The sequence below is a fragment of the Fukomys damarensis genome, unplaced genomic scaffold, assembly GCF_012274545.1.
Source record: "Fukomys damarensis isolate Sample0158 unplaced genomic scaffold, DMR_v1.0_HiC HiC_scaffold_36, whole genome shotgun sequence".
In the NCBI taxonomy this organism is placed as follows: Eukaryota; Metazoa; Chordata; class Mammalia; order Rodentia; family Bathyergidae; genus Fukomys; species Fukomys damarensis.
The window spans coordinates 29765459-29779060 of NW_022900948.1; the positions used below are offsets into that span (position 1 = coordinate 29765459).

Below are 13602 nucleotides of genomic sequence, written 5' to 3' on the forward strand. Positions count from 1 at the left end.
TGATCACTGTGCTTAGTGGTCACTTGTGGGGCGGGGGAGGTTGACTTGTTTTTCTCGCCTCTTGCTGAGAAGGGGCACCAGGTGGGAGGAGGAAGCAAGTGTGACACCTTCTGGGCTGAGTGCTTCCTCTGAGGCCATGACCTTGTGTTGGTGGGGAGCTTCCCTGAGCTGTCACCGGGTCAGGCTACCCGCTACCCTACCATCTTCCAGGGCTGGTGGCAGAAGGAAGCCTGGGTGCTGGGACCCAGTCTGGGCACCCAGGTCAGGGAGGGCCTTGCTGGATTCTTCCTAGTACAGCAAACCTTAGAAGAGGGCCGAAGTATGTGCAGAGTCAGCTTGTTCTGGGGTTTGTCTCCCTGCTGCTTGTGCCCAGGAATCTCTTTTTTATTTTTTAGCTACTCTGGGTTTTGTTCCTCTGCCCTTTTGATGGGTCATGATAAAGACCTGCATAACACCCCTTGTTCCAGGGGAGAGTGTGACCTTCAGTGTCCCTTTAAAGAGGGATTCCTATGCCAAATGGCCATTTGCCTTTTGTTCTTTTCCCTGCTGATGGCCTCCGCTGTAGTAACTTGGGAGCTGATGGCCAAGTGGAGGGACCTTGTGGAGGTGATGTCTACATTCCTGGAGTCCCATGGGGCCCTTGGCTTCCAAATGACTACCTGTCAGGGGCTGACTTCCAGTGTACCTTGGAGCATCTTGCTTAAGCCCTTGCAGCAGCTGTGTGCCTGGCACTTTTACTCCAGCTGACGAAACCAGGACTCTGGGGGTGAAGCAGGCCACCCACGGTCACTGAGATAGCGACTGTGGGAGCAGGCTTTGAGCACAGCCACCTGGCTTCAGAGCTGTCCTCCTTACCGAGAATGACAGTGGCAAGTACTATTTCTTTTCTTAAAAAATTGTGGTGCTCGGGGTTGCGGTCAGGATCTTGTACGTGCTAAACAAGTGTTCTACCACTGAGCTACACACCCCCCAGCCCCTTTTCCTTTCTATTTTTTCTATTTTGAGACAGAATCTCACTAAGTTTCCCATGCTGTCCTCAAACTTGGCTATCTTCCTGCCCCTCTCCCCACCCCAAGTGTAGGCAGGGGCCACTGTGCCTGGTGTAAGTGCTACTTTTTACTGCTTATGGACTGATTGTGGTCGGTCGGGTGACTCCAGCTTCCTTTACTAGTGGAGGGTGGACCACATGCATCCTGGCAAAATCTGCTGTCTGCCCCTCTACAGAGAACGATCTTTGTCTAGGGGCTATGGGTGGGCTGTCTGGGTTGGGATGGTGACAGGGGCTCTGCTGCATAGGGCAGTGGTCTCTGTTCCAACCTCATCCTTCCATGTGGCCCTGCAGGTTCAGTGAAGTCAAACCTTATGATTTGAAAAAATTTGAGTGCTCTCTTGATTTTGAAAAGTGCGAGGCCAATAGATGTATCTGACTTGGGACCTGGGATGCTGACTGGGATGCTGTATCTGACTGGGATGTGAGACTGCTACATCTCACAATTGTTGGTTTCCAGCTCTGTCTTTCCCCTGGAGTTGCTTATTTATGTTCTAGCATCTCTCACTAGAGGATGAAGGATTGCTTGAGGCCTGAGACCCATCCAGAGCCTCCTTGAGTTTCCAGATCCTTACACAGGCCCAGCGCAAGGTAGATTATCAGTCAGTGGTACTCGGCCCCCCAAGTGCAGGGGATTGCAGATGTGTGCCACCAGGTCCAGCTCTGAGGGGATCCTTCACAGGAGCAATGGAAACGCCTCACTGTCCCCCATCTCTGTTCCACAGAATCGGGGAGTCCCACTAAAGGGAAGTCCTACACGGGCCTGGGGAAGAAGTCCCGGCTGATGAAGACTGTGCAGACGGTGAAGGGTCATGGGAGCTACCAGGACTGCTCACTTCTGAGGCCGCATGTCCCGCACTCAAGCTACGGCACTTACGTCACCCTGGCCCCCAAGGCCTTGGTGTTCCCTGTTTTTGTTCAGGTGAGCCTGTAGCTGGCCGCAAGGGTGTCATCAGGAGGAGACGAGGACAAGGAGAGTTCTTCACCCTGGCACTGAGGGGCCCAGGAAAGACAAATGACTCGAGAAACTCAGGGTTCTGCAGGTCGTGTCAGTGAGCAGAGGTTCTCGAGGAGCCGTGGGTCAGAAAACATGGGGCCTCCCATTCCCCCAGCAGCCTCCTCTTTCTCAGTGGCTGAGGCTCTGAGGTCCAGGACCTGCCTGAGGCAGCTCCTTCTCATCAGTTCACCCACAAGCTTGCTGTTTGGAACTGACCAAGGGAGAGAGAGCTTGTGTGGTCCCCTTGGTCACCCAAACATGCCTGGCCAGGATTCACTGGTGCCCTGAGGTTCATTTGGATCTCCCTTCTTCTCTAACTCCTTCCTCTTCTTTTTCCCTCTCTCTTTTGCATTTTTCTCTTCTTTTTAAAAATAGTCTTTCTTTATTCTCTTGCTTAGGTACAGCCCTTTTAAACACTTAAGTGTCAAATGTATGCATACACACACACACACACATAAATATATAAATTTTAAAAACAAAACAGATCTTATTCTATATTTTATATCTAGTTGCTTTTGGTTTATTGAGACAGGGTCTTGCTATGTAGTTCAGGCTTGAACTCATGGTGATCCTCCTGCCTTAGCCTCTTGAATGCTGGGATTATAGGTGTGCAACACCATGCCTAGCCTGGTTCCCTTTTTAAAACAAAAATTGTAGCATGAACATTTAAGCCTGGGTTGTATAGTAGTTCTCACTCTTCTGTCATGTGGATATACTATCCTTACTGAGTCAGTTCTTAATTCAGATCCGTGTGTCTATTCTTTTGCTATTGTAAACAGCTCTGTGATGAAAACTCTGCTAATGGATTGGATTGTCACTCTGATGATTTTCCTTGGGAAAGACTCCTGGAAGTGAAAAGACTGGGTCATGGGTCATGAGCATGTTGCAGGCTCTTTACACATATTGACAAACCGTGTTCTAGGAAAATAACATTAGTTTATCTACACATCAGCAGCATAGAGGTGACACAGCTCTGAGGGAGTCTCTTCTGCTCGTCCTATCTCCAGTCTCTTTAGCATCCCATCCTGGACCTGTCCCTGTCCCAGAGTCTTAGGACACCCACTTGGATGTGATGCATCTGTGGCAGGCAGCAAACCTCTCTTCTTCTATGGCTCTGTCAGCAGGGACTGGCCTTTGTCTCTGAGTCTTTTTTTTTTTTTGGTACCGGGGATCGAAGTCGGGACCTTGTGCTTCCAAGGCAGGCTGCAGAACCACTGAGCTAAATCCCCGGCCTGCCTTTGCCTTTCTGTTGGTCTCTTTCTCGGATGTGACACAAAGGTCTTGCCATGCTGGGGGGTTAGTTTTTGTTTTTAATTTTGATTAAAAAATTGAAATTGATTTTCAAAAAGTTTTGAAAACTTTTCTATTGGGAAACATTTAAGATAAAAATGGCATAACACTTAAATGTTCAATTTAATAAATAATAGTAAAGCAAATATCCACTAAAATAAAGGAATATGATTGCTGCCCAAGAGATACGGTGGAAACCAGCATATTCCTTCCTGAGCATAACGCCCTCCCTTCCCACCAGAGGTGCCTCAGCCTAGCTCATGCTGTGCATTTACCTGCTTTTCTTTATTTTTGCCACCTGTATTCTTCCTAAATTTCATATTTTGTGTAGATTCTTTTAAAATATTATTTCATGAATGTTTGTATGCATATATTCATGTATACGGTTTATAAAGTCCATCCTGGTTGTTGTGTGCAGTTGATACTTGGTTCATTATCTTCCTTCAGGTACCTGCTTGAGGCCAGGCAGGTAGAAGCCATGCTATAAGTATATGCTCATGAGGATGTGTCCTGCTGGGGAATATAGAGCTCAGGGTGCTTTTTCTGGACATCCCTGGACAGGATGATGGAATGAGAGGTTTGAATGAGAAGTGGTTTCTTCAGAATTGCTGATGGGAAGGAGTCTGTTATAAGTGTAGAGGAGGGCAAAGCATCACCTTGAAGGTTCTCAAATGGCCAAATCTCTTGGCATGTGGCTCTCAGGATGCCTCTGGGCTCTCTCTGACCGGAGGGCTCCATCAGGACAGATGGGGGAGATGGGATGGGGAGCCCCGGGGAGGGAGTGGGCAGTGGGGGAGGGGGAGACTGCAGAGAGCCAAGTGGTTGGACTTCCTGCCAGAGAGCGCAGCTCTCACAGTGAGGGCTGGTGGGGAAGGTGGCAGCCACAGGTCCTCACAGGACAGGAGATCTTTCTGTTTCCATCAGGGGCGTGAGGGGTGTGTGAGTTGTTGGGGGAGGGGAGGCCTCTCTGTGGCTGGCTATGAGCTGCTTCCTCTGCCCCCCCTGTGTCTTTGCACGCCCACTAACTCGTGCACCCTTTGTTTTCAGCCCCTAGATCTCTGTAACCCTGCCCGGACCCTCCTGTTGACAGAGGAGCTGCTGTTGTACGAGGGGAGGAACAAGGCTGCCCAGGTAAGACTCGTGCATACTGCTGGACTGGCTTTCCTCCTTGGCCGTCTCCAGGACCCTCACTTTTCTCTCCTCCTGATGATCATGGTACAATCCCAGGATGGGGGAGACCTGAGAACACTTCTGGAAACACTACCCTCCCTAATGCATGGAGACCTAGGTATTTCTTGTCTACTTCCAGTGATAGGGAACTTACCTCCTTTCAAAGCTGTTTCGTTCTTTTTGACATTTATATTACTCCCCAGCCCATAAAGACATTCCACTGTTTATCCCAACCTTTCCTAAGGAGAGAGAAAAGAGAGTATTTCACTTCAGCTGTGGTGAGTGACTTTGTGGGTGAGAAAATTAAAGCTGCTAGCCAAAGAGAATTTTTAGAGGTGTGTCAGTTCCCTGAATGTCCTGAGTCTGTATTAACCCAAATTCTAGATCCTCTCCTGAGAGATCTTTGATTTCTCCTGGGCCCTAACCATGCCAGCAGGGGTTGTCCAGAGGCCATGCTATTCTTCCTGGGAGCTGGGAGCATTCTACTCACCCTCTCAACCCCCAGAGCTGGCCAGGTCCCAGCTCAGTCCCTCAGACCTGGACAACATCTCTGAGTGGCCGTGGACAGGTAATTTAACCTCTCTGAGATGTAAGGTCTTCATCTGTAGAAAGCAATGATGGTATTGACATGGAGATCCACACAGCAGAAAGTAAGCACTCTCTAAGTAAAGGCTTTGGTTGGGTGGCAGCATCAAGACAGAGCTGACTTGGTCCAAGCAGGAAATAGAAGTGGAGCTCTCTCGTTTAGCCTGGCTTCCTGGGGTCATGGGGCGAGAGAGAGGGCTGGATGCTGATCAGGCCCTCATGCGGAGCTGGCTCTGTCGACTTGAGTAGGTGTTTGGGAACTGGCAAAATCAGAAAGCCTGGAGACCTGAAGCCTATATCCAGCCCTAGGTGTGCTGCTGACTCGCTCAGGACTTCTCCCTTCTTCTTCAGTCTTCCCTGTGTGTATTTAAGGCTGCGGGAGCAGGGTGTGGGGTGTGAGGGGCCTTTAGCCTTACCACCGTAGGGCACCAAGTGTGCCTATGGCTGAAGCAGGGATTGGCTTTGTTTTGTTTTGTTTTGTTTTTTAAACAAGCAGACCAGAATTCATGTGTTCCAAATGAGCACTGGCTTTTTTAAGGGCGCTCTCTGGTGAGACTGCATGCTGATTTCTACCACACTGGTAATGCTGAGGTCATTTCTGGACCTCCCCTTTGGGAATGTTCTTGAGAATTGCAGCATGGCTTCAGAATTGCTTCTGTGGGAGTAAAACTTCATCTGGCCTGGGAGATTTAGGTTTTAGGAGTGAGAGGTCACTGGAACCGTGTTTGGTGAATAAGCATGTGGTGGAGGTAAGTCCGGGGTGTAGGTCAGAAGGTAAGGTGTGGCTGTGCATTCAGCAGACCCAGAAGAAGGCACTTTGGAATGACAGCCACCCTGAAATACACACATGCATCTTAATTCACCCTTAAACTTTGCTAACCATTAAAGGCACCGATGTTGACCATTACTGTGCATCCTTGCCATGCATGCATTTTGCACTGATCCCAATTAGCTCTGCAGCACCCCCGTGAGACACGAGGGTACCAATGTTCAATGAAATTAACTGGGACATCAAGGCTGGTAAGGAAAGGAGCCAGGATTAGCACTTGGCTCTCTGGCTCTAATCCTCGCTCAGCAATGCTTTCCATGACCCCATGCTGCCTCTGGTATGTTTGTTTAAAAGCAAACCATGAAACACAAGCCAAGCCATAGCCAGTTATAATTCATTTAAAATATCTTTGCCTCATGGATCTTGAGAACCTTAGAACCAAGAGACACCCTCTGCTCCCAAAACTGAAGGGAGTGATTTGAGGACAAGTGAAATAAATATATTCCTTTTTCTCCTTCCTCTTCTTCTTCTTCTTTTTTTTTTTGGTACTGAGGATCGAACTCGTGTATTCCTTTTTCTTGCAGTATAATAGCAACCAAATATGAGGATTTTGGTACCCTATTGTGTTACTCCAGCCGAAAATAGAACCAATTCCAGAGGGACTTGGGTAACTTCGTACAGCCTTAGTGCTTTGGGCCCTCAGGAGCCATCCATTCTAATTGCTTCTCTGCAGTCGTCCAGTTGCTGGGTTTCCCCACAGTTCCGGAATGTGCAAGGGCAGCCTCTCCTAGCTGGAAGCCCCGCCCCTTCTTCATCTGTCTTTTCTCTGGGCATGCTCACGTTTGCTGATGTCTGTGAGCCGATCCTGTCCCACACCACACGCTTGTGTTTCGGAGCAGCCTCATTTATCCATTCACACAGTATTTACAGATCACCTAGGACGTGGCTGGGCCCAGTGCTAGGTTCCTGGAATACTATGAAGGGAAAGGCAGACACGCCCTCCCTTTACACACTGACTCACCAAGTTTACCATTAACTAAGGAGCAGAGGTCCTTTCTGAATACCCTGCTCTGAGGACAGTTTCCCAGGAGGCTTGGCTAGGGCCACTTGAGAATCACCCACTAGGTTGTAAGTGTTCCCTAACTAGGGGGTCACTCCACCCTTGACCCTTTGGGAAAACAGGTGTGTCCTCCATGCAGGTGTGGGGAAGATACCTGGAATCCCTTGTGGCTGGTGGTGAGAGGCAGCAGGTAACTGGACTATGGAGATAGGGTCACCATGGATGAGGTCCACATGTCCTTCCCTGCCATGCCTGCCCTCTGTCCTGCTTCCAGTCATGTGCCAGCTCTGTCCTTTCCCTGACCTGACCTTTGGGGAAATTCTTCACTCATGACTTAATCACTTCCTGTCTAGACCATATTCTCAGCTGTGGGAATCCAGGCTGCGATATAGGCCCAGGGCTTTTCTCACCTTGCCTGTGGCTCCTCCCTCTTGTCCTCCACGCAGCCCCCTCTCAGCCTGAACCACTTTTTGACTTTCTAGGCTCCTGAGATACTGTCTCCTCTGACATTTCCTCTGCCAGCTTCCCTCTGGGTCCACAGCTGACAACTAGAATTTCCTTGATTTGGAGACATGTTTTTTGGGAGCAGGGGCGTTTGCCTAGTGTCTGCAGCTAGTTTAGAGTCTTCTTTTCTTTGCTTAGACTTTGCAGTCCTCTCCCCATATAGCCAACCCTCTGAATCCTTCTGAACTCGTGATTATTTTCTTCCTCTCCTACAACTTTATTGTTATCATTTGTCTTCTTTTTCCACTTTTTTTGGTCCCTGTTTGGATTCTTTTATATTCAGGGACAGAGCAGCTGTAGGCATATTGCTACTACAGTACTGTGTATAATGAGAGCTTTTCCGTCTGTCAGACCTGCATAACAGTCTGGCTGTGTGGCTGTGGATGGGTAACTTAACCTCTCTGAGCTATAAGGGCCTCATCTGTAAAGGGCATTGATGTTATTTACATAAAGATTCACAGAGCAGAAAGTGTTCAACAAGTAGAGGTTTCTCTTGGGTAGTTGTAGGAGACGGCTGTGCTGGGAAGGGGATTGGGTAGGGTCTCTATTAAAATCCCTTCCGGTCCAAGGTTCGGGAGTCCATGGGAAGGGCCAGAGCCCTGAGCCTCTCTGCTCAGGGATATCCCCCTGTTGTCTCTGCCTCTGTATCTGTGCAACTCTCAAGATACCAAGTAGGCCTTTGGATATTTCTTTTTTTTATTTTTTTTTGGTACTGGGGATTGAACTTGAGTCCTTGACCTTGCCAGGCAGGTGGCGGAACCACTGAGCTAAATCCCCAGCCCTGGATATTTCTTACATATTTTTAAATTACAAAAGTAGCAGTCTCATTGAAAAGTAATGCAAATTAAACAGAAATGTGTAAAGTAAAATCCCGCATCCTTGAGTGAGGAGAGTGGCATACACCTTACATATCTTTAAAAAATACAGAAAGAACTATACTTTTGCTTTCCAAAATTACATTATACCCATTTATGTTTGCGCATCACACTAATTTGAAATAACTTATGAGAGACACAATTCTGTTTCTGCCCATGTAGCTCTACTTTATTCTTTTAATTGTTGCACAAAATCCTGCTATGTGAAGGTATTGTCCTTGATTTTATCCATCCTCTCTTGATGTTTTTTTTCTTTTATTTTCCTTTGTTAACTTATGTGAATGTCGCTAACATCCTTATATGTTCGTATTTATGCATCCTTTTAAATGTTTCTGCAGGAAAGTGTCAGAAGTGGTGCTGTAGGGTAATCTTTAACAGTCTGAGAACTAAATGACAACATGTTGGCTTCTTACAGATCAGTCAAAATCTGACCCACACTTGCCATGCCCAGAGTGTAGGCTGAGCCCCCCTGCTAGATTCCTCTTACTTCAGAAGAAATAAAGTACAGGCTTTGACACCTCAGAGAGAAGTTCCTATAATTAATAATCTTTTGTGGGCTTTTTTTTGAGAACCTAAAATTGGATTTTATTGCTTTTAACTCGAGCTAGAGCAGAATTTATAAAACAAAGACCAGTGTAAACTTCAGTGGGACCAGAGGATCAAGTGGATTTTTTTTTTAGCATAAAAAATATGCTGTGCATGCCTGTTGGTTTACTTATAACACCTAAAAATAACTTTTTCCTTTGTTTTTGGAGCAACTGGTACATGAAGGAGATTAAAGTTATGTACAAGTCTGTACTGAAATATAAACAACTGGCTTTTTCTTAGACTGATTTCTCATTAATGCAGTTAAAGTTATCTTCAAGGAGTTTGGTAGTATTTTGTCACACCACATGATGCTAAGAACTGTGTAAGAAGCTTGAGACGAAGCTGGGCAAGGGGCTGGAGATGCCTGGGCACTGCAGGGCCAGCCCAGGACAGGTGGGCCTGGGGACACCAGGCTGTGGAGAAGCCCCCACGGAAGCCATCTGCCACAGAGGCTGAGGACTGTCTTTCCTTCTTGTTTATTTTTTTCCTACTTTGAGGAGGGTGATGGCTGGGCCACCCTTGGGTGGCTGGCTCTGCCCGAGATGACAAGGACACATTACCCAGACCTCCAGGGGAGGTTGTGACTCTCTGTGTCCAGGGGACAGTGGAGTAGCCAGTCTATTTGCTCTCTTCCGGTGCAGGTGACACTGTTTGCCTACTCGGATTTGCTGCTCTTCACCAAGGAGGATGAGCCTGGGCGCTGCAATGTCCTGAGGAACCCCCTCTATCTCCAGAGTGTCAAGCTGCAGGAAGGTGAGGAACGCCGAGCTTTCAGCCCTCAGCAGGGCGCTTGATATGTGCGGTGGGCTCTGTCGCTGAACTGGCCAGCAATCCATTCTAGTCCTGAGAAATGCTGCCACACTTCAAGCTTTTCAGCGTGGGTTTTGTTCTAGACACCTTCCAGGGAGGCCATAGAGAGGGTGGGAAGAGTTTTGACCTCAGGCCCATGTACTCTCTTGGTGTGGCCTTGGGCAAGTCACTCCACTTCTCTGAGCTTGTTTCCTCATTTGTCAACTAGGATAACAATAGTATCTTGGAAGGTTGTTGGGTTAAATTAGGTCATTTATGCAAAGGGATTGGCCTACAACCAGTGCCTAAGAAATGCCTGCTGTCACCCTGCTCTCCACAGATGTGTGGACAGAGAACACTGCCCCTTCCCAGCCAGCCACATAGCCCTGTTGAGAGCCCAAGGAACACGTGGCTGGGGCTGTTGAGTAGAGTATATAGGAGCCTACAGAATTTCTAACACAAAACTTTCCATGGCACCCCGGCCCCCGGAACGGGAAGCCAGCTGGGAGTATCTGTCCAGCGGTTTGGTTTGGCGCCTGAGGTCTCCGCTGAAAGGGGCTCGATTTCCTCTCCCAGATTATGAAAACAACAACAGACCTGTTTGAGTACAGGCGACAGGGGCAGGGAGGAAAATATTACCCGGTGAAAGAATTCTGTTTTGGTGGGTTTCACTCTAGGCAAACTTCCTGACTGCTCCAAAAGCCATCCTGTGCGCCCGCTGCCCTGGCTGGTCTTCCTCCTCGGAAGCCAGGTCCTGTGGGAACGTCCACTGTCGCCTCCCTGTGGGAAGTCACTCACCACTCGCCCTCTCTGGCTCTGACTCTCCTGCCTCCTGACCAAGGGTGGCCACAGCCCCTCCCTCTGGGTGGTGGCTCAGCCTGGTGGGGGCAGAGGGGAAGACCAGACTTGTGGGCCACTTCAGCACAGGCCCTGGCATGCCAGGAAGCTCCCCAGTGCCCACCATCCTCCAAACAGTGTACTCTGCCCCGGGCCTCCTTGCTATTCCCCTCCTCCGTTGCTCCCTCGAAGCCAGCTCCCCGACACTCTGAACACTCATAGAGATGCACGGTGGGTACTGTCCCTCCTTCTCTGTCCCCCACCCCGGCTCGCCCTCTGCTCAGACAGTGTGAGACCCACCCAGTCCCATATGGGGAGTGCTGAGCAGGACGCTCGCTACTCAGTAACATGCATGAGCAAGGATAAGAACAGACTCAGGCCCTGCACGTTGTAGGCCTGAAACCACAAGCCCAGGATTCATTTGCTCAGTTTAATGCTGCTACAGGAAGAAGGGAAAAGAAAGGAGCTCCAGCTGGCTGCAGTTGGGTAGAGGCTGGAGTGGGGGACGAAGGCAGTGGAAGAGCTGAGGGCATTAGCTGGGGATTTGCTGCTAGTGTCTTGTGTGACCTCAGCTGGTCCTTTCCCTTTTCTGGGTTTATTTCTCTGTGTTTCCTCCCAGGTCTGATGGCCCTGGGCAGAATCCCCAGGTGATTAGGAGAAGCTGGACAGTGCTATGCTACCCTGCTTCCCCCCTGCTGAGGGGCCTGAACTGATTTTCCCTTCCTAGGACACCCCTCAACACACACACATACACACATATACGCCAAAACCTGCAGTTAAAGAAAGGGGTGCTTTCATGCCCCGCCAGGTGGTAATGGTCAAGGGGAGCCTGGAGTGTTACCCTTGCCCAGGCATGGTGTCCATGGGCCAAGGCCACATCTGCCTGTGGATGGTCGGTGACCTAGATGAGTTGGCCCAGGCAGCACGTCTCAGGAGAGATGATCAGTTGGCTTGGCATGGGAGAGGGAGCCCTGGGTTTGTTGGACACGGTTTGGGGCAGACCTCAGGCCTGATGAGGTTTGGAGGGGTGCCTGGAGAGCCTCAGAGCTACCTAGAGCAAAGGAAATGATTTGTGACATGGAGTCCTGTAGGTGCACGTCTGTGAGCCCAGCACTAGGGAGGCCGAGGCAGGAAAATCACCGTGATTTCCAGGCCAGTGTGGGCTACATAGTGAGTTCGAGACTAGCCTAAGTTACACAGTAAGGCCCTGTCTGAAAACACAAAAAACCCAAAACAACAGCACCACCACCACCACCACCAACACCAAAACCCTACGTACATGCACAAAGATTATAGAAAAACGTACACATTCCGATGCTTGGTTTCCTTTGAGACACCCATGGACCCCTTGTGCCCCTACTCCATTCTTCTGATGTCCCTGAGCCAGTTCCAGAGGTTCACTGAAGTCCACTGTCCCCTTTGACCATAGGGCCACAGGCGGAGGTGGAGCTTCAGGACCCAGTGTTCTGAGTCCTGGCACCCGATTTCCTGCCCTCCTCCCTGGTGCCCCAGGAGACTCACTGCTGCCGCTGCAGGGGCCTGAGTGAGGCTTTTAAGAGATGCATTTGGAGCCTCGGCTGAAGCCTCTGGTGCCAGAATGGTCTCTGATTAACGTTGCTCAGGACATGAAACTCCTAGGTTACTTGTTTGTCTCTTTCAAATCAACATATATGCAGAGTTCAATTTGGAGCAAAGAGGACAGTGAACGAGAAGCAGTTGCACCTTTCCATAATGCTGGGGAGAATCCACCCCATCCTAGGGACCAAGGACTCCCTTGGTATTTGTCCGAGTAGCCCTTAGCTCTGCAGGTCAGCTGTACTCCCAGGACCTAGTATGGGCATGGAACAGTGTGGCAGCCCAACAAATGTTTGTTGGGTGAATCAATCAATGAATGACTAAAAGGAGACCAGAAGCACCATCTCAGCTTGGGAGCTGGGAGTGCCTCCTCCTTCAGGGTCCCTGGCTGGTGGCCACTACAGTCCTGCCTGCCTTCCCTGTCCAGCTTCCCCAAGTTGTGGCAGGACTGAATGGCAGTAGAATGGGAACAGGTGGAGAGCTGCCACTAACTATCAGGACATCTCTGGTCTGTCGGGGCGGCTGGCTTTGTTACTCTTTGTGTTTCTGGCTCCCAGGCAGCCAGTATCACACCCACAGTGTGTCTTCCTGGCTTGCCCTCTTCTCTCGGATGTGGCCTGGAAATGTCCAGGTGACTCATGAACTCTCCAGCTGCCTTGGGGACCCAGGTTCCCGTTTTGGAAACTCCAGCTGCTGGAGTAGTTGGATTACATCTTAGTTGACATTTTCTGAACCTGTGAATGTTTGAGTCGAGATCTTAGACCGGGCTTGGAAGGACTCTGGAAAAATGACAGAAGGGTCAGAGCTGGGCCTGGAAGCCCAGGAGCTCAGTGGCCCCACTGCCTGGTCCATGCATTCCTTGGTAGGAAGAAAGGCTCTCTCTCGAGTTGCGCAGGCAGAGCGTCTCAAATGTGCAGCCACAGCGTCCCTTCTCCTCTGTGCCAGCCCCAGTCCTAATGTTCCAGGAGGACCGAGGCTCTCTCCTGGATCAGCTTCTTTGCTGCCTGCTTTTCTGCAGTTGCGGCAGCTTCTTCCTGGCACCCCTGGCCCCTTGCTTGTTTTTCTTTTATGAGATTCTGAATCATGCTGAGCACTGCCCCTATCCATCCTTCTGTCACAGGGCTGCCAGCTTGGGGCTGTGATGTGGAGCAGATTCAGGGAAAGTTTGCAGTCATGCAGGGATGTCAGGGCAGGCAGTGGGTGATATCACAGCACCGAGCATTGTCGAGGCAATGCACCAGCCGTCCCTGGCCACAGGGACTGTCTAAAGGCGTGTTCCCCAACCTCTCGGCTCCTGTCTCCCTGAAGTGCTCACCCTCTGGGCTTGCCTTCGCTTTCAGAACCTTCTCTTTCCTCACTGCCAGCTTCCAAAGCCCAAATTCTAATTATTTTCTAATGTAGGTCTTCTTGGCTCTCCTTTTGTTCTAGGGTCTGCTTCTGGAAAGTCAAGGAAATAATCCAGTATGTTTTCTTAAACAAAAGAGATCACGTCCTTTTGTTTCTACTTTTGCAACA

General features: G+C 49.6%; 1 protein-coding gene across 5 annotated transcripts in view; it reads left to right on the forward strand.

Annotated features, from left to right (window-relative positions):
- The window catches only part of Rgs3 (regulator of G protein signaling 3), a 97480-nt gene that overhangs the window by 62231 nt on the left and 21647 nt on the right, over positions 1 to 13602 (forward strand). For all 5 annotated transcript variants that reach the window (XM_010639408.3, XM_010639412.3, XM_010639410.3 and 2 more), the window contains 3 exons: positions 1774 to 1970; positions 4383 to 4466; positions 9528 to 9639. In XM_010639408.3, coding sequence (XP_010637710.1) covers positions 1774 to 1970; positions 4383 to 4466; positions 9528 to 9639 — 393 coding nt within the window. The remainder of the gene's footprint in view (positions 1 to 1773; positions 1971 to 4382; positions 4467 to 9527; positions 9640 to 13602) is intronic.